Source organism: Oncorhynchus mykiss, chromosome 9 (assembly GCF_057628025.1).
Source record: "Oncorhynchus mykiss isolate SJ-2025 chromosome 9, ASM5762802v1, whole genome shotgun sequence".
NCBI lineage: Eukaryota > Metazoa > Chordata > Actinopteri > Salmoniformes > Salmonidae > Oncorhynchus > Oncorhynchus mykiss.
The window spans coordinates 42,206,764-42,231,024 of record NC_143030.1 but is presented as its reverse complement, the minus strand read 5'-3'; the positions used below and the strand labels follow the sequence as shown (position 1 = coordinate 42,231,024).

Sequence of the window (24,261 nt, the reverse complement as noted above, 5' to 3'; positions counted from 1 at the left end):
TTTTCCACTGCCCCGCAAAGAAGGGAACCTATTGATATTGTTTGTAGATGGGTGATAAAAAAACAACAATTTAATCCATTTTGAATTCAGGCTGTAACACAACAAAATGTGGAATATGTCAAGGGATATGAATACTTTCTGAAGGTACTGGATATCAAAATATATGCTGTTAATCAGTTGCAGAATGAGAAATCCATAAAAAGAATAACAAGCACCCCATCATCTGGTGAAAATAAGACACTACCTAAAGACTAATTCAGTGGACATCCTACATTAGGCTATTTTTCTAAAGGTTGTATGTATTTTGTATCTGTACCAGGAGTCAACTGATGAGTCAATTGTCAGGTTAACTAACTGAGTTTAACTGTGTAAATAGTGATCAAACTAGGCCTGTCCATTTGATTTTTTACAGGGGATTTTAAAATCCTGGTGACTTGAAATAGAAAAATATTGGTAGCCTAACAATTTAAAATTGAATCTCAAAATACTGCATCTATCCTATTTGAGACATGTTCTCATCATGAAATGGATTACTTTCTCATAGCAAAGGACAAGCGTACACTGTTAAATAGAGCAGTTGGATCTTAGGATCTTATCTTACCTTCAAACCAACTACTCAATTGATCATGTGATCAAGATCAGATCCCCAGCCGAAGGTCCCCTGAGGTAACCACGGATGATGACACTGAAGACTTCAGAGTTCTATCGCCAAGGCCAATTGAGGAGGAGAATGATCAGACCGCTTTAGTTCAGTGTAGCAATGTTGCTTTCCTCACGAGCACAGACCAGCCTGCTCTCCTTGACGCGATGGGCACACACTGAATACACAAGGCAGATGACATCCTTGTCAAAAATGCTTTGATCATCATAACCTTTTTAGCTGCATATATCATCTCTTTCCTGTCAAATGCTCACCATTTTCTGATCATATATTTGATTTAATTTCCATTCCAAAAACCTCCATTAAAGCACCTACCTCATTCATATCCTGACATCAACAAATCCCACTAATACCAATGCAAACACTTTGCATGCAGCCTAAGAGGATGAGGGCAGGGCTTTATCACTGTATGATCTTAAGGTAACCACTAGGATGCAGTCTCATCATCAGTGCAACATCAGCTGCAGGGTTGGGAGGAAACCAGAAAACCATTATGTCAGGGAGAAGTGTCCAGTCACTGGTATTCATTATATCAAAATGATGCAATTTAATTTAGAGAATCCCTCTAGAGTCTAGATGGACAATGCTTTTATGGGTTTCAATATCCCACACCACCCTAGTGAAATTGACCTATCCTTTCCATGTGCATGACAGTACAGGCCCCCTTAAGATTGCATCTTTCCCACTTATTGATCTGACCATGCGCCCAGGGCACAGTGAGCCGAAATGCTTAGCCTCCATGATTCAGTGTAATGTCTCTCACTAATCAGCACTGTACTCAAATACCTACCTATGATGCAACCTCTGTGTGGAACAGGGATGGGTCAGTCTGCATCCATTTATCCCATACACTAATATTGGTAAACTTGATATAACCTTTACCTTCTATCAAAATTATCCACCACTCATTGGGCAATGTTCAATAATAATATTTGATTGATTGCCTACAACGCTGATGCATCCTACACCTACCGCTCTTATATTTTGAATATTTGGAGATGGAAAGCTATTAGAATATAACCCAAAGAGGAAAGATGAAGATCCATAATTGTATTTAGGATAATTCTACGCGAAATATATGGGAAATGAATTAACATCAACAGATGGAAATATGAGATCATCTGAGATTTGACAACAGACGAGAGATGCCCTGGGAGGCGGGACATGATTGCTGTCTTGCTCAGTGATTCGCCACTCCTTGGAAGGCGGTGTCCACATGCGCTCGTTTGCCATTGGTACTGCAAAAAGACCGTGCCCAAGTGCTGCGTTAGCTTTGACTGGATAACGTGAATGACACATTGTAGAAACTCGTGTTCACACCGCATGTGGCGCAACGGAGAGAGGAGGCGTCAACAGCAGAGAATCGCGTAGCTAGGTTGCTAGCTAAGGAAGGTGAGTAATAAAAACATTTCACGGAGATATTTGAATTATAAAAAATTGACGTTATTATTTCCGACCTTAGCTAAAGTGTCAAACTTAGAAGCGCCATAAAATAAATATTCGAAATCATGTGTTTTTTTTTATTGCGAAATGACTTGCTGAGTGATGTCCGTCAACGCGGGTAACGTTAGCATTAGCCTTTTCTACTGGATCTGTGGCCTAACGTTGTTGTCGTTGGCTAGCTAGCTACTACGATGTTTTTCGTTATGCGCGGGAAATTAACCCTATTAAAATGAGTATTTTCCCTGATTTAAAATGTGTCCGACTAAGGTGTCTAACAATATACTATTGAAACGAATTATTTGTGAATGTGGTTGATCACTTCCATTTTGATTAATGTTGTATGGCTGCGACGCGGCCTAGTGCCACACTCAAAACTGCAGAGGTGGTGATAGCGTTTTTCTTCAGCCAGCAGCAGCTGCTGTTATCTCAACGTGACAAGGCCAGAAAGCCTTATGCACCATTCATGCTTTTACCGAAGATAAATACAATTTAATGGATCTGTCTAAATAGTAATTTGGTATATCAAAATTTCAGGGAGAATAATCCTTGTTTTGCAGTTAACCAGGTTTGTGTGTGCTAGGTACCCTCGCCGATCAACGGACCAGGCGTGACATGTTTCATTACTGCAGCTAGCTAACGTTACTGTGTTACTATTTTTTAGATAGTAGGCTGGCTAACTACCTAGCTGGCTGCACTAGTATTGTAGGGTAGGCACGTTAATAGTTTATGCCCGCACTTAAGCTTGGTCTAGCAGGTAGCCATGGCCAAACCACCGTAGGTATTGAAGCTACCACGAAATGTTAATTCATTGCCCCCTTATTGGCATATTCATAACATCCTGCACGTGGCTAACTACTGAAATTGTATTTGCGCAAGCGACCTTGTAAACAAGATGTTGTCATATTTCGAAGATGGATTTACCATCAGTTAATCTATCTAGTTACAGTAACTACATTTATACATGGCTTTCTGCTTTTGCTGCCTTTCAGCAAACACAAATGTAGCTGGTATTGACTCTGAATTAACATACTTTCATTATTTTCAGAGACTAAGGCATTTATGCTTATCACGTGTACTTTCATACCAGCAGACCATTTGCCTAACTCATTACAAGGCAAATAGTGACAGGTGGCTTACTGATCCTTCTTTTAGACATTTTAGAATTAGTAGCCACCAGCAGGCCAGATACCAGGACTTACTACTCAGGCTAGCACATGGTTGAGTCAGGAACAAGCCATTGACCCACCCAGCTTTTATTAGACAACCCTGACCTTTGCCTCTGCTGTGTTGAATTGTCTAACATGCCCTTAGAATTCCTGCCTCCTTTGAAATGACTAGTGTGATTTTAGTTTCCAATAACAGTAATTTCTGTTTTCTCTGCAGATTATGGAGATGAGCAGTAGCGAGTGCTTCCGATGTGGCCGTCCTGGGCATTGGATCAAGAACTGTCCCGAAGCTGGAGGGCGTGGCCGCGGCAGGGGCAGAGGAAGAGGAAAGGGTACATTTCTTGTTTTTGGGACACTCAAATTCTGCACTGTGTGTGAGACTGGTTTGTCAATCGGAGAGCTAAATGACCAATTCTAAGCAACTGCCTTAATTTTTTTACAAAGGTCTTCTCCCATGGGAAATATATCACTTCGTTATCACTGGGATATTCAAACGATGAAGCACGGTTGTCTTAATAACGTCTATTACTTTGTTCTAGTGATTTAGTTCACAAGCACCTAGGTCACAACTTGGTTAACATGGCGGCCAAACGATGCATGTTCCTCCTCCGTATGTTGCCAGTGTTCTTTTCACGGATGAGTGTAGAGTAAACTTCGGTCACCTTTCTTTTTTTTCTTCTAGATCTGTTCTGCTATCGCTGTGGAGAGCAAGGTCACATTGCCAGGGACTGTGAACAGACTGAGGATGGTGAGAATACTTTTGATCCCTTTAAGTACATGCAAATGGTTTTCAAAACCAGAGTTTTTGTAAATTTGTACTTTTGGACCTGTTCAGCTTTGGTGGAGTGAGCAATATTTTTGGCTTTCTCATGACTGTCACGATGTACTGGGTCCTGCTGTCAGGATCTGGGGACACATGGGATTTGCTATTAACATTGTACGCCACATTCTTGTTGGTTGAATAATAATGGTGTTTGGAAGATGTGCCTTAATTATTCATAGCCATGTCGTTAATTGCTTTCATGTAGAGCACAAATCTTTAACGCTCTTTTTCTTCTCTTCAGCCTGCTACAACTGCCACAGGAGTGGCCATATTTCCCGTGACTGCAAGGAGCCCAAGAAGGAGCGGGAGCAGTGTTGCTACAGCTGTGGCAAGGCTGGCCACGTGGCCCGCGACTGCGACCATGCCAACGAGCAGAAGTGCTATTCCTGCGGAGGCTTTGGCCACATCCAGAAACTTTGCGATAAAGTCAAATGTTACAGGTGAGTGACCACATAGTGAAAGTATTTTGTGGGAAAAAATGTGGTAATGAAAACACATGGTACCGACTCATGCTTGCATGTTCCCATGTACATAGCAAACTTCACTAACAACTGCTGAAAGCACAAACGCTACGCGTTTCGACAAGTCTTCACAGGAGTGACATGCAGTCTCTGGTACCCCCTTCTTTTGGGGACAAATAATTTTGCTGTAGTCTTTAGTTATAGGCATGTATAATCTAATTGGCAAGCTTTCAAGTAGTTGTGCTGTGTATCTAGATTTATAAATGTTTGTGCTTTTTTGAGAGTTAGCAAAAACCATTGCCGTGGCAGCCATTTCCAGTTTAGTTCGACAGAGCCATGCAAATATGAACTCTTATGCTTGGTCGACCGACATTCTGTTTCCCCTTCCCCCAGGTGTGGCGAGATCGGCCATGTGGCTGTGCAGTGCAGCAAAGCCAGTGAGGTGAACTGCTACAAGTGCGGCAACACCGGCCACCTTGCGAAAGAGTGCACCATTGAAGCCACAGCATAATCAGTGCCCTTTGTTGCCCCTCCTATTTTTTTCTGGTTGATGGTTGGTTGTATTATTTTCTCTGAATCGTCTTCACCGGCCAAAGGTTGGCTGACCGAGGCTAGTCCCGGGCCAGTGAGCCTCTCGACATGTAATATTGAGAAAGGGGTAAAAAAAAAAAAATCTTTCTGCATTCAACACAAAAATTTTGTTTAGTTTGGTAGCAGTGTTATGTTTAATGCTTTGTTAAAGAATCCCCCTTTCCAAGCCACTGGTGAGCAGAGATGAATGAATGGGACTAAATATATGAGATATAGAGGACCTCTGGGCTTGTGGAAAGTGAGTCTCAGTAAGAAGGGAGTAAAAAGAAACCTGAACTTCCATGTATGGTTTGTTTTAGCGGGATAACATATGAGTTGGCCAAGAGCATATGACATGGGTAACAGTTCACACCATATGACCCATCTGCATCTGGGCCCTACAAGCAGCTAAGTGCCGGGCGATAACATAAATGATGTGTTATATCGACAAAAGCCGTTTTGAAAGAATCTTAAGTTCTTTTATAATAGAAAAAAAATAATTGTTTACAATTTAAAGGAGTATGGGTAAATAGTCCAAGGTAGATGTTTCCCCCAAAAAATGATTTTTGGAAACTTTTACCTTGGAGGAAAAATGTGCATCAAGAACAGTTGTCAGATCATCAGAATTCGCAGTTATTTGGGAGTGGAGAATGTTTTCACAGAAATCAAATGTTATTTTTGTACAATATCACTTAGACTACTGTAAAAATACCATTTGCTTGTACTCAGTTTTTAAGTCGGAAGGAAATGCAACTGAAGTCCTAGAACATAGAAATGTAATTTTAAACTATCAATAAAGCTGGAGGAGCACAGGGAGGATGATTGTTTACATTTCTTTCCATGCTTATATTTCTTCTAGGTCTTGTATTGCTACTTTCTTGACAGTAGTTGTGTCTTTGTCAGCAGTTGAGGCTAAAACTAACTTTCATGTTGAACAACCCTACCCTAGAAATGTCCTTTCAACAGTTTTGAAATTCACTTACAAATAAACAGTCATTGCTTGTGGGTAGCCCCAGACATGGCCAGCAGTTACAGTGCAGAACTAAGCAACCACAGCAGACTTTTCTTCTCAGAGAATGTAGAACATGTGCCAAACTGCATAGGGAACCCTCCTGTCATCTCTTAACCATTGGCTCAGATGTCCATGTCAAATACCCCCAGGTGGCACTTGCAGTGTAAATTTAGCCAACATATATATATATATAAAGACCCACTTGGTCCTCAGCTATCTGGTTGTCAATTTTGCATTCAGTTTAGGCCTTATTTGGTCTCCTGTCATTAACAGAACAAATATACACATGGATTAAGTCAGATTGTTTTAATTTGGTGCGGTGGTGATAAAAGCAGATATATTTTTTCATCTATAGCCATACAGATTAAGATGTCCAGTATACTTGCTGTTGCTTATTGCCATTTATTTCTATCGCTCCCCCTGATGTTCAAAATGGCAGCAGGGGCCGCAGTCTAGTTTTGCCGCTGTTGACGACTTTCAACAGTCTGCATGATAAAGGCCCTCCTACTTCTCATATGTCGTCATTTAGGCTTGCCCAGAAAGAAATGCATACGGGAGAAAATTGGAGGAAAACTAGCCCAACTGAACAGCCAGCTCAGCCCAGGCCCCCCTTTTTTATTCGGGGTTTCGTTGTTTTTCGGTCCTCGGTGAAAGTAGGAGATGAGGGGACTCCTGCAGTTTTACCGGGCTCTGAACGCCCTGTGTAACCGACAATTCAAGCGAAGAGCTGGATTTGCCGGTTCTCAGTGCGGGTTTAGCGGAACCGTGTCTGATAGCAAGGTACGATTTGAACTGCAGCTGTTGCTTCCAAATTGATTCTGCACTGTCCGTTAATACATTGTAGACTTCTGACAATTAATACATTGTAGCCAAGTGTTTCCTTATAAAATGAGGCACACCAAAATGTAGCATTGGAAAAGGTCACTTTTTGGATGTGCGCTTTGTGTCGGAATGTTACTGCCTCTATGGGAGCAGACTTGTGAGGGCAACTAGCCTAAAAGCAAGATGTGGGGATATTTTCTTGATAAATAAATAAATACACAACCCAGTCATTTTTATTTATTTAATGTAGACAAATGTTGCACATTTTGTGGTAACCAGGCCAGTATAAAACAGTCATGATTTTCCATAATATGTCAAAACAACGTCCCCTTTGTTTATGCCAAATCGCAATCTTGAGTCGATGTTGAGGTTTTTTAGCTTTCAATGCGGATGTTTTAGCCTCTGATGATGCATTCTAATGTATCATTCCCAGGGGGGCTCGTTGTCTGCCTTTAATCGCACAAATGCACTGTTAGCAGTCAATTCTCCATCACTCATCTTGTAATATAGTCTACAATGAATTGGAATACATCTTGTTTTCTCTCTCTAAATAATAGGACACAGAGGTGCATGTACAGTGGGGTCCTGAATTATTGGATCCCTTGATGAAGATGAGCAAGAAATACTGTATAAATACAAATACTGAGCAATATTGTATGCACATTTTTATTTATTGTATCATTTTATACTAGTGCAATTGCTAAAATAAATGGATTTTGATTTCCAAGTAATAAAAAAAAAATCTAAAAAAGATTAAATCATTTTGACCTGATTTCAATACTCCAGCACCCACCCCTTGCGAGGATAACGATACAGCCTTTTTCTAAAATGTTTTATGAGATTGAAGAACACATTGCCTGATCACCAACAATGATGAGACAGCCTATAGGGAGGAGGTAAGAGACCTAACCGTGTGGTACAAGGACAACAACCTCTCCCTCAACGCGATCAAGACAAAGGAGATGATTGTGGACTACAGGAAAAGGAGGACCGAGCATGCCCCCATTCTCATCGACGGGGCTGCAGTGGAGCAGGTTGAGAGCTTCAGGTTTCTTGGTGTCCACATCACCAACAAACTAACATGGTCCAAGCACACCAAGACAGTCGTGAAGAGGGCACAACAAAACCTATTCCCTGTCAGGAGACAATTTGGCATGGGTCCTCAGATCCTCAAAAGGTTTTACAGCTGCACCATCGAGAGCATCCTGATGGGTTGCATCACTGCCTGGTATGGTAACTGCTCGGCCTCCGACTGCAAGGCACTACAGAGGGTGGTGCGTACGGCCCAGTACATCACCGGGGCCAAGCTTCCTGCCATCCAGGACCTCTATACAAGGCACTGTCAGGGGAAGGCCCTAAAAATTGTCAAAGGCTCCAGCCACCCTAGTCATAGACTGTTCTCTTTGCTACTGCACTGCAAGCAGTACCGGAGCTCCAAGTCTAGGTCCAAGAGGCTTCTAAACAGCTTCTACCCCCAAGCCATAAGACTCCTGAACATCTAATCAAATGGCTACCCAGACTATTTGCATTGCTCCACCTCCCTTCTACTACTCTCAGTTATTATCTATGCAGAGTCACTTTAATAGCTCTACCTACATGTACATATTACCTCAATACCGGTGCACCCGCACCACAAAATCTACGTTTTGCAATGGCCATCTTAGTCTTCGGACTTCAACCCCATTGAAAACATGTGGTTTGAATTGAAGAGGGCAGACGAAGGATATCAATCATCTGGAAAGATTATGTATGGAGGAATGGTCTACGATCCCTCCCAAAGTCTTCTTCAATCTCATTAAACATTTTAGAAAAAGGCTCAGTGTCGTTATCGTCACAAGAGGAGGGTGCTGGAGTATTGAAAACAGGGGATCCAATCATTTTGACTCCTATCTTTTATTTTTTATTACTTGTAAATCAAATTCTCTTTCTCTGAGCAATTGTATTAGTATAAAATATGTTTTCTTTTTTGGATCATACGATATAGCTCAGTATTTGTATTTATTTCATCCAGTATTTCTTGCTCCTCTTTATCAGGGGATCCAATAATTCCCGGACACCATTGTATGATGCTTATTTTCTGTATGAGCTGCCTGCACAATTCACATTTCCTTCCACATCTACCTCGAGACTGTTGTAGCTTGATCCACATCATAGCGAAACAGAACGTAAGCTCACAAGACTTCAGTATTGTCGTACAAGGCTAAGACTGTTGAGCAACACTCTGGAAGTAGATGTGTTGTTACATAGCTATAGAAACTAAATCCTTACTATAGGCGTATATTTAAGACAGAACCACACACAGGATCCTGTAACTATTCCTGGCTATCAACTCGGATCCATGGCTTAGGGATGTTAAATATGTTGGGTCCTATGCTATTGAGTGTAATCATTTTAATGTTGAATGATGTCAACATTACAGTTTTTTTATGTCAGCATGTAGTGATCTAGAAAGTGGAATATGAGTCACTCTCTCCCTGTCCCATCCTCAGCCACAGCCACGCTTTGGACTGCTGTTTGACATCGATGGCGTGCTTGTCAGGGGAAAGATGCCCATCCCTGCTGCAAAAAAGGCCTTCCAAAAACTGGTCAACTCTCAGGGACAATTTGTGGTGCCAGTTGTTTTTGTTACCAACGCAGGGAATTGCATGCGGCAGATGAAAGCGGACCAGCTCTCTCACATCCTGGGTGTGCCTGTAAGTCTCTCTCACCTACTCAGAGCTCTCTTCTGCCACACACAAACTGTAATGACTAAGCCCTCATTTCATTTTGGTCCGTGTGGGAGGTTAGTCTGAACAATATTGCCAAAGCAGCAGCTACTCTCCCTGGGGTCCAGCAAAATGAAGGCAGTTTATATCATTTTAAAAACATTACAATACATTCACAGATTTCACAACACACTGTGTGCCCTCAGGCCCCTACTCCACCACTACCACATATCTACAGTACTAAATCCATGTGTGTGTATGGTGTGTATGTTATCGTGCGCGTGTGTGCATGCATGTGTCTGTGCCAATGTTTGTGTTGCTTCACAGTCCCCGCTGTTCCACAAGGTGTTTTTTCATCTGTTTTTTTAAATCAAATTTTACTGCTTTCATCAGATACTTGATGTGGAACAGAGTTCCATGTTAGTGTGCTACATTGTCTGTTGACTTTGAACGAGTTCTCAGCGACATGATGGCGAAATATGATAACCAACAGGAGGTACCTAGACAATGATGTGCATTGATGTTACCAAGACAATTGAGGTACCTAGACAATGATGTTGCAAATGAGAACTTGTTCTCAACTAGCCTACCTGGTTAAATAAAGGTGAAAAAAAAATTGTATGCAGCATTTTGACAGGACATTAACGTTTGTGTGTGTGTGTGTGTTGTTGCACAGTAAATCAAACTAATCATCACCTCTTGAAGATAGCGCTCGTAGGTCTCATACCAGTCATGCTCTGGCTCAGCCTATCTGACAGGTGTTTTTGTTACCAGATCACTATGGACCAGGTGATGATGTCACACAGTCCACTGAGGATGTTCAAGAAGTACCATGACAAGTGTGTTCTGGTGTCAGGACAAGGACCCGTCCTGGATATTGCCAAAAAGTATCCTTTTTGAAATATATGTTGCAAGACATGATCAAAGCATCTGCTTGGCCTGATGAGGGAAAATATCTACTGTTTTACACACGAATGAAGTAACGAGCTGATTGTGATGAATTTGCAATGCGTTGGTGTAATACTTAACCATGTTATAGCTTGGGCTTCCAGAATGTGGTCAGTGTCGACATGCTGAGAGAGTCATTTCCTCTTCTGGACATGGTGGACCACAACAGACGACCCAAAGTGCCGGTGAGTCGGTATACATCAAGATCCATAGACGGGCTATATTTCAGAGGCTTTCCTAAGTATGTTCCATTTTTTTTCTTCCCTCAGTCCAGTCCAATTGCCAACCTTCCCACAGTAGAAGGTGAGAGCTCGTGTACAGATACTCTTCTGACCTATATTTTTATTGAACTGTCACAGTAATCGCAAATCATATCCATCATATTCCAATTATTTGCTCTTCCCGGTCCAGCTGTTATTCTGTTTGGGGAGCCCATCCGATGGGAGACCAACCTCCAGCTGATAATTGATATCCTGTTGACCAATGGGAACCTGAGCGGAGCCCACCAGAGCCAGAAGCTACCCCAACTCCCCCTGCTGGCCTGCAACATGGACCTCATGTGGATGGCCGAGGCCCAGTCTCCACGGTAACCAGTGACTTAAAGCTGTTATTGAAATGTGGTGAAAAGGCCGATATGAATAGACTCAAATGTGTATCTTTTTTTATGTCTAAATAAGTGAATAGACTTAAAGACATTTGTTTTTTCACCATGGAATCTATTGATGTCCTGGATGCAAAATGGGACCTAGCTCATTGAATTCTGGCCTTCAAGAAAAGCTGTTTAGTGAGCCGGATTAGTTGACTTGTTTCATTTTGCTTCTGTACATCATGTAAACTCCAGGTTTGGTCATGGGACGTTCCTTGTGTGCTTGGAGAACATCTATAAGAAAATAACAGGTAAAGAGGTGAAGTACAAGGCTCTGATGGGGAAGCCCAGTGAACTGACCTATCACTTTGCTGAGTACCTTATCAGAGGCCAGGCCGTGGAGAGAAACTGGACACAGCCCATCACCACCCTCTATGCTATTGGGTAAGACACCTTGCATCTCACTGTTTACAGCAAAAATGGTAGCAATTTATTTCACGTGAAAAATATACTAGGTTACAAATGGGTAATCACACAATGATAACAATGGAAAAACGTCATTGTTCTTTTGGGATTCAAGGCCTTATCTTGACAGTAGATGCATATATGCTGATGTCTATTATGTGCGATGTTGTGTCTGTACAACTTGATTCCTCTCTTTGATTTCCTTTCTTTTTCTTTGCCTCTCTACTCCCTCAGGGATAATCTGATGACTGACATCTATGGGGCCAACCTCTACAACCGCTACCTGGAAGAGAGGACAAGGAGGAAGACCTCCAAAGCTGTCACCAAGATGGCCACCGCCACGGGCTCCGACGCAGCCCTGCCCCAGGTCAACGACCACGTAGAAAATGCCTGGGAGAGCGAGCTGGCACCCCCCTCCGCCACCTCCTGCAAATCTATCCTGGTATGTACTGGGGTGTACAACCCTCACACAGAGGTGCCCAATGACACCAACCAGTGCATCAAGGAGACTGTGTTCCACGGGCATCGGGACTTCCACTTTGACCCGGCGCTGGTGGAGCCCGGGCACATCGTGCAGGACGTGGCTGACGCTGTGGAGCTCATCTTTGAGCAGGAGAAATTTGTGCCTCAGTAAAGTTCTCCGATTGGTGTCGTCATGGCGACCTCAGAGCTCTCGGTTGGCCTGTGCCGGCCATAGAATCAGAATGGATTCTATTCTAATTCTATGGTTCTGGCTTTAAAAGGAGGGGGTGCTCAAAATAATGCAGAGCAGATCCTACCAAACTGACTAGTGTTGTGCAGATTTGTTTTGCATGGTACGATGGGCATGGAGATTCCCTTGGTTTTTAGCTGGGAAAACACCACACACGGAGTTACTTTGGACAGTGTTTACAACTTGTCAGGGCATTGAAGTTTCTTAAGAGGTCATATTCAAACTCGTAATGGTGTAAAGTATTGAACTCTTATTCCTTCTGTTGTATTGTTTCATTGTGGGTTTAAAACTAATCAAGTTTAGCACAATTACCCACTTTTAAGTAATGGCAATTGATTTGAATAACAGCCTTATTTAATGGTATTATACTGTACGTATTTTCTTAGTTGTGATTACGTATAAAGATTGACAGTATTTTAAAATTGTGTCGTCGTCTTATGTATCTTTATGACTGCAATAAGTTATCAATATTTTTATGAAGTCTCTGTATAGATTCCCTCACAAACGGACCATATTATTGTCTACCATACATTTAGTCTGTTACGTCTACAGTATGCATGCATTTCATGAGATAGATTTAATGCATTATACTGTACTGTACTGTACTGTAAGATGACCTATTAGGTTTAGGTTGCAATACTGACCTTCAACTGTGCTGTCTACATTATTTCTAGCAATATAAACCATATAACCTGTATTTGCACAGAACAAAACGATTCATTTTAATGTTACCATATCTTGCTGGGCTCGTAAACTTGCCCTTAGTGTTAAAATGTACAATTTGTCGTAGGCATTAGAACTTTGACTGCAGATGCAAAGACTGTATCTAGCCCTTTATATTTACATAAAATATATAAATAAAAGAGAAGCTATATTTTCATTGGTGGATTAACCCATGCAGTTCAGTGGATGCATTACCTGTTTTACAAGATGTTATCAATGTCAATATTGCTTGTTATGATTGAAAATAGCGTTGCTTTAACAAATTAAACATTCTGGCTACTTATATTTCAGTGCTGAAGATAGGCTATACAGCATGAGTTTGTTTACATGAAAACAAATGACTCCATAGGAAATAAAACCTGCTTATCTTCTTGCCATAAATCCTACTTGTTTTCTTCTTTACTGTCCTCATGCGCACATCTTCAGTTTCATAAGGAAATATTGTCACTACTCTTATCTGCAGTATTTGCACATTAGAAAACATATAACATCCATTTGAATTATAGGAAGGATATGCCTCCATCGGCACAGACAGTTGAGGGTATCTCTTCTAGGCAAGGCCCCTCTGAGGGTGATAAGTACTGTTGACATTGGCACTCCCCATCCTCCCAGTGTGGAATAACAGAGCAGTAAGCCAAGTTGATCTGAAATGGTTATTGGCTACATCGGACGGTTTTGATTGATAGTCACCCTAGAGAGAGATTCGCCAAGATTAGTCAAAAAGTAGCTATGATAGCGATCGTGTTCTTTGGTAACACTTTATTTTACAGCCCATAATTATCTGGTAATTACTCAGAAACTACATGGTAACAAGAGTAATTACAAAATAATTGCCCAATAATAACTTTGTCACTGGAGGATTCAAGGTAACAAATACCAGGAAGAGCCAAGTCATTTGTAATGAAATAGCAATGGTAACAGGGCTGTAAAATAAAGCATGAGCTGTTTTTTTGAACATGCAATAAAGTAAGAGCGTGATTCAATCCATAGAGCTGAAGAGCTGCGCTATAGCACAATTTACATTTCAAGGCAATGTTCCTACATTCGCGGTAATCGCTGCATATGCCAGCTCAATCGGAAATGACCTTTCAATTTCAGTCCCACTACAACGCGGATCGTCAGCACCACGGATTGAAGTACTGCACGTGCATTGCAACAGTAATGTAACAGGTGTGTTTGAAGTCAAATGAATTAGCAACTCTATATGTGTTTGACGTGAGCACTTTATACTCAATTACATTTATTTGTATTGGAGAGATACAGTGTACAAGTGTAAAACACAAATCTGTTACATAACAACAATGGGAGACATTAGTTCCAGAGCATGATTTTACAGGCTTCATGACAAAAGAAAATCAATTCAAGGCAAGAGTCAAAACAGTCTGATAAATGGCATTCCAACAGAGGGTAAAACACTCAATCGCCAGCTTAGGTTTTAAATCCCCAGTCACCCCATGGTCCACGACAATCATCCCAAAATCTTATATTGTCTTTATCTTTATATTGTGTTTCTTGTGCAATACGTCCAGTATTTGGGGCAATATCTCCATGTTAATCAGCGGTCTCTCTGGGTCGTTTGTCCAGGTGAGAGAGGCAGAGTTCTCACTCTCCTCAGATAGAGTCCTCTGGAGCCTCCTGTGTCTGGGCTTCAGCGACCTCAGAGAGTCCACCTCCAACCCTGCGTGTCTCTGATCGAAATCCAGAGTGAAGGTGGAGTTCTTGGCCAGCCTCAGACCCCACAGCAGCAGGCCGATGAGCCCACACAGCATCACCCCCACCATGGTGTCATACACCCACCCTGCACAGCTTTGCTGGGCACAGGAAGAGAAGTAGGCATCACTGAGCGCAGTGATTGCTGTGTGTGCCACACCACTGGGGCTGGCACAGGTGGGCACTCCACCAGACACGACAGCCCAGTTCCTCCTCAGCCAGGTCCTCAGGAACTGGATGCCACAGTCGCAGTGGAAAGGGTTCCCAGATAGGGTGACCCTCCTCAGGTCTTGCAGCCTGTCAAAGTGCCCTGAGGGTACTGTGGACAGCTGGTTGTCCTGGAGGTAGAGCTCTGTGGTGTCTGGAGAGAGAGGGGGCACTTCCATGAGGCTCATGGAGCTGCAGTTAACCTGTAGCCCTGAAGGCTGGAGAGCTGAACACCGGCAGGGCTTTGTGCTGGGCTGTGCACTGGTAGTGGCCAGGAGGAGGAGGATGGCTATCCCTGAACCTAAGAGCATTCTGAAGGCGAAAAAACATGCCATATCAAAATGTATACATACAGTGTAGAAAAAAAATGTGTGATTGTATTTCAAATATGTTGTGACAGCAAATTTGTTTTTGTACCATGGATTCTAAATAATAGTGATGTGGGTAAAACATATCCCATGGAGTGAACAAGCTCATCATGTTAGTTTCAAGTTCATGCGAGACCTACCTTTCAGTGTCAAGACAACGTAGAAGGTAGTTATTGTAATTCCACTCATCATTGAGGCCGGTGCTCGCCAGGTGTTCTGTCCAGTGCCGGTCTAGAGTTCTAGAAGATGTCCTTCCAGTCAGCCACTATTCTCCATTTTATAACAGACGTGTTTAACTGCCAAATCTCCACAGGACATATGCAACAGCGACAGAGCGTGTGAGAACCACCACTGACAGGGCCAGCTTTGGGTCACGTGATGAGAGGGAAACACCTCTGTTGGGAGGAGATATGGGTTTATCTTCCAAAATGATGGTAGAGGCTTTTAAGTGAGTTTGTAAATGTAGTACTGCTATACATTTAACCAATGAGGACCAATGTGGTATTATTATATACTTCGTATGAGCCTCCAAAGCTGCCAACAATATGCTCATTCACTTCTCATTGCTATACACCTACCATTACTGTCAGCTGGTAGCCTATCAGTTCTATGTAGAGTATGCTGCTACCCAGTCACAATCTTACTCCAGAGGTAACATGACGAATTAGGACATGTGCTGGCATAACTTCACATTTTACTGTACTGTGTTATAGTAGTATGATCAAGTAGTAAACACTGTCTAGAAACCCATCACACCACTAGGTGGCGTGCTGACACAGCTTCATCTCTATTCATGTGTGCACCCTCCAGTGGTTACACTGTGTATTACCATCTTTACTAACCATAACACAGGTCAAAAATACAGAATACATTCCTTTTTTTTATTTACCTCACTGATAGCTATGCAACATTTATCTAAGAAGTAGATAACACGTTCTACGGGTGCCTTTTCTAAGGGCTTTACTTGATTTTGCATGGTAAGATAAAAGGAAAAAGACTGACACGATAACACACATTAGAAGCCAAAGACCAACACATGCATACCATAAGTCATATATTTGTTTATTTAGCGTTGTCAACATTGTCACAGTTGAAGTTTTACGATAACTGGGGGTCTTACTGACTCACTACTCACTGGACAAACTGAATGCACATTGAAATGAGGCATCTCTTGTCTTGCCCTTGTTAAATTGTGTGTCTTGCGCCTGATAGAACAGCTTGCAGCATGGGATGAGAGAAAGAGAGTGTGTGCGCGTGTGTAGGGGCGGGGAACGTTATAACAGTCCGTCAGAGCCACAGCGAGTGACAGTTCTCTAATGTTGCTGGCAGAGACAGGCGATATGTTGAAAATCATATCTTCATCCTCCCATATAAAGGTCGTCACCTCATATGATCTCCACTGCAAATATTGGGATTAGAGTAGTGATAATGTACTCCCTGTGTACAGATTATTTTTCTCCCACCTGGTCCCTTCTCATCATCATTTTAGATAAATCACCCTTTTTAGAATTCCATAATCAGCACTTCTACTCCGCTATTTTCAAAGCTAAAGCACCCGGGCTCAATAATAACAGAAGTGCGACGTGTTTATGTATTGTTATTTTTACAATGACTATGTACTCTACCGGCCAAAAGTTTTAGAACGCCTCATTCAATGGGTTTTCTTCATTTGTACTATTTTCTACATTGTAGAATAATAGCGAAGACATCAAAACTTTGAAATAACACATATGGAATTATGTAGTAACCAAAAAAGGTGTTAAATAAATCAAAATTATATTTAATATTTTTCAAATAGCCAACCTTTGCCTTGATGACAGCTTTGCACACTCTTGGCATTCTCTCAACCAGCTTCACCTTGAATGCTTTTCCAACAGTCTTGAATGAGTTCCCACGTGCTGAGCACTTGTTGGCTGCTTTTCATTCACTCTGCAGTCCAACTCATCCCAAACCATCTCAATTGGGTTGAGGTCGGGGAATTGTGGAGGCCAGGTCATCTGATGCAGCACTCCTTCACTCTCCTTCTTGGAGAAAGTGTGTTTGGTCATTGTCCTGTTGAAAAACAAATGATGGTGCCACTAATCCCAAACCAGAAGGGATGGCGTATCGCTGCAGAATGCTGTGGTAGCCATGCTGGTTAAGTGTGCCTTGAATTCTAAATAAATCACAGACAGTGTCACCAGCAAAGCACCCCCACACCATAACACCTCCTGCTCCATGCTTTACGGTGGGAAATACACATGCAGAGATCATCCGTTGCATCTCACAAAAACACGGCGGTGGGAACCAAAAATCTCAAATTTAGACTCCAGACCAAAGGACAGATTTCAACCGGTTTAATGTCCATTGCTCGTGTTTCTTGGCCAAAGCAAGTCTCTTCTTCTTATTGGTGTCCTTCAGAAGTGGTTTCTTTGCAGCAATGCGACCCTGAAGGCCTGAGTCACACATCCTCCTCTGAACAATTGATGTTGATATTTGTCTGTTCCTTGAACTGAAGCATTTATTTGGGCTGCAATTTCTGAGACTGGTAACTCTAATGATCTTATCCTCTGCAGCAGAGGTAACTATGGGTTTTCCTTTCCTGTGGCGGTCCTCATGAGAGCCAGTTTCATCATAGCGCTTGACAGTTTTTGCGACTGCACTTGAAGAAAGTTCTTGAAATTTTCCATATTGACTGACCTTCATGTCTTAAAGTAATGGACTGTCCTTTCTCTTTGCTTATTTGAGATGTTCTTGCCAGAATATGGACTTGGTCTTTGACCAAATAGGGATATCTTCTGTATACCCCCCTACCTTGTCACAACATAACTGATTGGCTCAAACGCATTAAGAAGGAAATAAATTCCACAAATTAACTTTTAAGAAGGCGCACCTGTTAATTGAAATGCATTCCAGGTGACTACCTCATGAAGCTGGTTGAGAGAATGCCAAGAGTGTGCAAAGCTGTTATCAAGGCAAAGGTTGGCTATTTGAAGAATCTCAAATATAAAATATATTTGGATTTCTTTAACACTTCTTTGGTTACTACATGATTCCATATGTGTAATTTCATAGTTTTGATGTCTTCACTATTATTCTACAATGTACAAAATAGTCAAAAATAAAGTAAAACCGTTGAATGAGTAGCTGTTCTAAAACATTTGACTGGTAGTGTGTATGTAGATGAAATGCATGCTGAGCTCCAGTAACAATCAGCTTAATGTGGGACGCAAGAGCAAGTCAACATCAGGAGATTCAAAATCTAAACCAATGAAAAGAGAAGAAATAAAGTTATTCAACTTTACAGGCTGACCTGTTCAGTCAGCTCACAGTGAAAAAGACACATGACGCATCAGGTCCATGCAGTGCATCGTGGGGGTACTTATCAGACTATAGACTGTGGACAATTCTTGAAGCACTACAACACATATCAAGATAATTGTATACATTTCGTTCTCTATTTTTACATTGTCCGACCATTTCTGAGTTACAAAAAAGAAAATTAGAAAGACATTCAATTGATTATTCATGTCATAGGTAAGATATGTTTATCTGTCTACATTTCCTTATTTGTTGTTATAATATCATGGATCTAACATGAACAGACGTGTTGAGTGAAGCCTAGGCCTCAACCCACTGGGCACAGGTGTCAATTCAACGTCTATTCCACGTTGGTTCAACGTAATTTCATTGAGATGTGGAAACAACCTTGATTCCATAAGTGTGTGCCCAGTGGGAAGTCTGACTTACGGTTGTGGTTTTCTTAGTGAATGTTAAAATACATTTACACCCTGAATATTGGGACAAACAGTTGACTTTTACTTTAATGTACACGCGATAATATACTCTCATTTCGTAGAATGTAGAAAGATATTTTTCTTTACATATAACCCAGTTCCTTTGTTTCATTTGCATTTCTTTGCTGTGTATTAGATCTGGATTTCCTGAAAAATGAAAGCGCTCCTTCATATGTGCTTATCCAGCAAAATATTTCTGTTCTGCCCAGAGGGAAGCATATTCCTTTATTAAAATATATACACACATTCCTCCTTCTTTTCACCGTCAACCAGTGCTTGACTTGGGACACCGGAGCAGAGTACCGGCACTTCATACTACTGCTTGAGGTTCTGTTCCTCTTATAGAATTTTAGCTCATAAGTATTGAGGAGCTCCAGTACCTAAATATAAACAGTACTGGCACCCAAAATGAGTACCGGAACCTATTTCAGTCCAAGTCAAGCACTGCCGTCAACTGTCTAAATAAGTATATCATCTGAAGAAAAAAAATAAGAATTCACCTGAATCTCTTCCAGGACAACATGATAACAGACTTGAACCTGTAAAGGGCCTTACAAGTCTGTATTTTTTTTTTATGTGATTGCACTTCAATCGACTATGGTAACACTGATTTGTTATACAATGTGCTGAGGATAGCCTCACATTAATAACATTACATGCAAAACCACTTCCGACATTCCACTGAATTCGAAAATCCCAGGACCGTGTTTCTCAGAGAACCATGAGAACAGCCACACATTAAGCCACTGAGAGAGAACGACAGGGTTCCAACCTAAATAAATAACGATGCAACATGGAAACACACAAAACAAACAGAAGGGACACTTTTTTTTTGTTTTTGTTTGAATGTACAAAACCAGTACGAAGATATTGCACATACTGTACATAATGATAAAAACTAAGATGACAAACAAAAAACTACACACTACATACTTAAGGTTATTCTAGTCACTCACCTACTCAGGTTTTGTGTTGAAAACAAAGACACAGTAAATGATGAAAAAAATCAAATAAAGGATTATCGTATTTTGATTTGAAGAGTCAAGAATGCAGCTGCTTCATATTTCAAAAGGCATGAGACATTTGTCAGCTTTACTGCGGGTCCATCAGTAAAGTGACGCGAGCCTCAACTTCTATCGCGTAAAGTGTCTTGAGAGGTCAGGAACGCTGTGAGCTTAAGCCAGCATACAACCAAAAGAAGGCCATGAGCTCAACACGAGATCTGTGACCCTTCCACCACTGCCACCTTACTACACGCCCGTACTCACAGTACTACACGCCCGTACTCACAGTACTACACGCCCGTACTCACAGTACTAAACGTCCGTACTTCATATCGAAGTACAACACCGAGCCGAGCGGGACCCATCCACCCAGCATAGGAACAACATATGGTCAGTAGACACCCAATATCTGTTCTCTCTTGAGGTTTTATACATGACAGCCCAGCATTAGGAGGGCCATGTGCCACAGCTGCATTCCAGTCTCTCAATGCTCTGTTTGAAAGGCAAAAGGTTCCAGAGTAGGTTATTGGACTGCCTGACAACGTGGCTCCACTCCCCCTTCCCATCTATCCTGTTCCCATAGAGTCAGTATAATACTGATACAGTTGATTTCTAATGATAATAATGGTTGTAAGTATAATCTTACAAGGTACTTTACGCACAATATACTGCACATGAAGTCTAGACTAAATCGTTTATGCATTAGTAATTGGCACATTTATCAAATGAGTGCTAGGAGACAACACGTAAAGCTGTCATCTACAGTAAATACAACACTAGAACTACTACGATTGAGACTGTTGTTAGCCTGTCCGTTGGTCTAGTTATTGTGAAATGATTACACCTAGCTTTTTTACACAACATGAATTCTAGGAGAGGCAAGAACAAATAGCATTCTTAAAAATGAAGAGAGTTTTGGAAACCTCAAGAAAGCAGAGTGTTAAAAGCTAGCTTTGTTTAAAAAGACTGTATACAATATAATATGCCATTGTGACAGAGAAAACAGTCAGACATGTTTTCTCAGGCCTATCCCAGGTGGTCTTGTCTCCTGATTACGTGAAGGGAAGACGGGCTATTGAAAGAACGGAGAAGTGGACAACGGCCTAAAGAGAATGCACGGTTCTCTTCAGCCGTCACGGCCGGGTTTGGTGTGAGTTCATGGGGAGGAGGAGGGAAAGCATTTCCCCGTACAAAACACCTCCCTGAAGCCCTGACAGAGAGACAGAGGCCCTTACTAAGGTTCGAGCTGAGGCCCTTTGTGGAAGAATTGAATCTGGTTTCCATCCAGCATATTGGTGAGCAGCTGAAGGGGGGAGCGGATACATGGGACTGCCAGAGGTCCATCTCCATCACAGCAGTGGAACACAGTAGATAGGCCATCGACTGACAGTATACCCTCTGTCCCTTTGGGGGAAGAGACTGTCCCTCCCTTAAGTTCACTCACTCACTCTTTCCTTTTGCTCATTCAATCTTTTCTCTCTCTCTCTAGCTCTCTTTCGTTCTCTCTTTTGCTCTCGCACTATTTCAGTGAGGGAGGTCACACCACGGTGCTGATGCCACTGTGTTTGGGTTTGGGCCCGCTGGGTGCCGGGCCCTGCAGCTGACTGTGGTGGTGAGGGGCATGCTGGGAGTGTGAGGCGTGAAGGGAATGCTGGCTATGGGTGCCGTGGCTGTGCTGTGGTACATGCGGGTGGGGGTGGGTGTGTTGGTGTGTGTGGGAGGAGGATGCATATGCTGCCGGGTGCTGGTGGTACTGTGTATGGGGAGGGGGGTGGTAATGGTGGTGGTGGTGGTAGGGAGGGGGGTTCTGTTGGACGTGGCAGTACTGGGAGTGGTGGAGCTGGGCCTGGGCTACCTGCTGGGCTGTGTGGTGGAGGTTGGACGGATGGGGCGTGTGGGAGATGAGGGTGGGGTGACCAGGCAGAGGAAGAGGAGAATGGCTCTGGGATGAAGGCTTCCCCCGTTTGCTGCCAAAGAGCGACCCGAGGAGGGAGGAGGAGTTGGGGATGGTAGGGTGGCCCCGGGGCGGGCCCTCGCTGCGTGGGGTTGTGGCTCTCCGGCGTATGTGAGGACTGTTAATGATGGACCCCTGTGGGAGAGAAGAGGGTAACATCATCTCTATCCATGCCTTCTATACAGGCAGACACACAGTATCACACCACATACTAGACTACCAGCAGTTATGCTAAGGCATCACCTCATGGAAGTGGTGAAAAACTGCCTGCATATTCAAGGGTCAACAGCAAGTTGCAAAACATTACAGACAGAGCATGCAAAAAAATGAACTAAAAATATCAGCTCATGATGGAGGACAGACAAATAATGAATGGTAATATCAGGGTTATGGCCACTCGACAATGGTACAAATGAAGAAACCTATATAGAAAAAACTCAAACTTTCTTAAATGACATACGCGTCAAGATAAATTTTAAAACGGAACCTTTTATTGTAGATGCATCAAAAGTATAAAAGGCTGATATATATATTCATATTGTTGAACGACTTCTAAACCTGAGAGTCCCACATGCAACTGGTTAAAAACAATGGAGGCAGAGGATCCACATGCAGAGGAGGTGACAAGCAAAATCTCCATCCATATTGGCTTTGCATTCAGCCAGACAGCGGGAAGCAGAGATGCTGGAGATCTGGTAGTCACATTAAAATAACTCTGTTCACTTATCCCCCAATCTAGTTCCAACTCTATCCTTTTTGTGATTCATCCAAGTTTTAAAAGCCCTTCCTTTGGTGCATGCTCTGTCCAAGGTTGTGAAGAGACCATACAGATTTCTTTGAAAGTGGAATGACATTTTCAAGGGTTCCCAGACTTCAAAACCAACACACGGACTCATGGAATGAAGAAATGATGATGAATGAAATCCACATCTTTCATATTGACTCTTTGATATTGTGTGTAAAAAGCTTGTCGATAAAGTTCTGACAGTGAGATATTGATGTGACCGTGAGCTGTTGTAAGATAACCTTCCTCCCTGAGCCTCAAACCTCTGTGAGATTTCTTTCAATAGGACAGGTAAGGGACAGGAGAGGGACCAGAGAGGGGGGCTTTAGGTTTGCACAACACTAGGGGGAGAGTAGGTGCTACAACAGGCATTCACCGGCACCCCTGCCTAAAGTTCTTAGCCCCAAAGGAAAGCCAAACTGCGGGTTGGGACATGGCTGAATGGAAGACATTAGACTGTGATCAAAACAAACAGCTGGGGGGGATTAGAGGGAGGAAGGGGGAATTAGTAGTAGTCATGCTTGTTTTAAGAAAAAGGGCAAACTGGCCACATGACCAAAACAAGACATGTCTCCCATCTAGCCAGCGTCAGAGGCAGGCAGCCCATGCATGCACACTAACCGAGGCAGGCAGGTTGTTAAAAGGCATCCGAGATAAAAAATAAAATAAATAAAAAGTTCATAAAACAAAATGAACTGAGAGTCTATGAAGCAGAGAGGGGTGCAAGAACAACAAAAATAAACTGTGTGTTTTTACAGAGCACATCATCACAGAGTAGCTTGGACACCAGCTGCTTCCAACTTACTTCCATATTGCTGTCTAGTGATCCTGCACTGCTGCGGCGCCCACGCTTGCCTGCCCGAGACATGCAATACCACAGATTAGAGATGGATAGGACAGCACTCCTGGATCAACTACAGAGGTTTAGGCAGCCCTCCTCTCCCCTAGGGGGCAGTGCAGGGGGTTGTGAGTAATACACTGGAAGCTGAGATAAAAGGGGCAGGGAGTGTGTGGGGGACCGGTTGATAGATAGGTAGGTATTACTGTCGCGTCCATTATTTTAGCAGCTTTGTTCATATTTACTTAGGAGATAAAGAGAGACATTTGGTCAGTGTACCTTTACACTACATTTTGAATTTACCTCATTGCTCAAACTTAAAGGACAAGGAAATCATTTTTGCAACATTCAGCTGAGGACATCAGTGTAACTACAAAGAGCTAAGCAATGTTAGTATTTCTAAACTACAACGAGTTATTCATAGATTTGTTCCTGATAAAATATGACAACACAGATTTAATGTTGTCACAAGATGTAGATTGTCATAAGGAAGAGTAACGGGTGGCTTTGTAGCGAGCCAATG

At 42.3% G+C, this 24,261-nt stretch overlaps 4 protein-coding genes across 26 annotated transcripts in view; 2 read left to right on the top strand and 2 right to left on the bottom strand.

The window, feature by feature from the left end:
• The first annotated feature begins 1,981 nt into the window (after window positions 1-1,981).
• On the top strand, window positions 1,982-5,941 carry cnbpa (CCHC-type zinc finger, nucleic acid binding protein a). Its single transcript, XM_021615556.3, has 5 exons — window positions 1,982-2,053; window positions 3,488-3,602; window positions 3,953-4,018; window positions 4,335-4,533; window positions 4,948-5,941. The coding sequence occupies exons 2-5, from the start codon at window positions 3,491-3,493 to the stop codon at window positions 5,063-5,065; spliced, it is 495 nt and encodes a 164-aa protein (XP_021471231.1). The 5' UTR covers window positions 1,982-2,053; window positions 3,488-3,490; the 3' UTR covers window positions 5,066-5,941.
• Window positions 5,942-6,351: 410 nt separating this feature from the next.
• Window positions 6,352-13,478, top strand: LOC110531992 (haloacid dehalogenase-like hydrolase domain-containing 5). 2 transcript variants are annotated; one of them, XM_021615554.3, is made up of 8 exons: window positions 6,352-6,916; window positions 9,448-9,651; window positions 10,438-10,550; window positions 10,703-10,796; window positions 10,881-10,914; window positions 11,023-11,197; window positions 11,453-11,641; window positions 11,897-13,478. In XM_021615554.3, exons 1-8 carry the CDS (start codon window positions 6,797-6,799, stop codon window positions 12,294-12,296), a joined length of 1,329 nt encoding a protein of 442 aa, XP_021471229.1. In that variant the 5' UTR covers window positions 6,352-6,796; the 3' UTR covers window positions 12,297-13,478. The 2 variants fall into 2 exon arrangements, with proteins under 2 accessions (XP_021471229.1, XP_090040360.1); XM_090184234.1 differs by having other exon boundaries at window positions 6,559-6,916; window positions 10,703-10,914.
• Window positions 13,479-14,302: 824 nt separating this feature from the next.
• On the bottom strand, window positions 14,303-16,419 carry gp9 (glycoprotein IX platelet). The gene is made up of 2 exons (XM_021615555.3): window positions 15,523-16,419; window positions 14,303-15,326 (listed from the first exon to the last, which is right to left on the bottom strand). Exon 2 carries the CDS (start codon window positions 15,323-15,325, stop codon window positions 14,579-14,581), a length of 747 nt encoding a protein of 248 aa, XP_021471230.2. The 5' UTR covers window position 15,326; window positions 15,523-16,419; the 3' UTR covers window positions 14,303-14,578.
• A 4-nt stretch (window positions 16,420-16,423) lies between these two features.
• The window catches only part of iqsec1a (IQ motif and Sec7 domain ArfGEF 1a), a 187,335-nt gene continuing 179,497 nt past the window's right edge, over window positions 16,424-24,261 (bottom strand). For 11 of the 22 annotated variants that reach the window (XM_021615546.3, XM_021615547.3, XM_021615549.3 and 8 more), the window contains 2 exons: window positions 23,706-23,755; window positions 16,424-22,251 (listed from right to left, as the gene is read on the bottom strand). In XM_021615546.3, the coding sequence (XP_021471221.3) occupies window positions 21,700-22,251; window positions 23,706-23,755 (602 nt within the window). In that variant the 3' untranslated portion in view covers window positions 16,424-21,699. The remainder of the gene's footprint in view (window positions 22,252-23,705; window positions 23,756-24,261) is intronic. The other 11 variants (XM_021615553.3, XM_090184224.1, XM_090184226.1 and 8 more) reach the window with 1 other exon arrangement.

Coding starts and splice junctions, on each gene's coding strand:
- cnbpa (XM_021615556.3), top strand. CDS start 3,491: ATGGAGATGAGCAGTAGCGAGTGCTTCCGATGTGGCCGTCCTGGGCAT. Junction 3,603..3,952: donor GGGCAGAGGAAGAGGAAAGG/GTACATTTCTTG, acceptor TTTTTCTTCTAG/ATCTGTTCTGCTATCGCTGT. Junction 4,534..4,947: donor GATAAAGTCAAATGTTACAG/GTGAGTGACCAC, acceptor CCCTTCCCCCAG/GTGTGGCGAGATCGGCCATG.
- LOC110531992 (XM_090184234.1), top strand. CDS start 6,797: ATGAGGGGACTCCTGCAGTTTTACCGGGCTCTGAACGCCCTGTGTAAC. Junction 6,917..9,447: donor GAACCGTGTCTGATAGCAAG/GTACGATTTGAA, acceptor TCCCATCCTCAG/CCACAGCCACGCTTTGGACT. Junction 10,915..11,022: donor CAACCTTCCCACAGTAGAAG/GTGAGAGCTCGT, acceptor TTCCCGGTCCAG/CTGTTATTCTGTTTGGGGAG.
- gp9 (XM_021615555.3), bottom strand. CDS start 15,325: ATGCTCTTAGGTTCAGGGATAGCCATCCTCCTCCTCCTGGCCACTACC.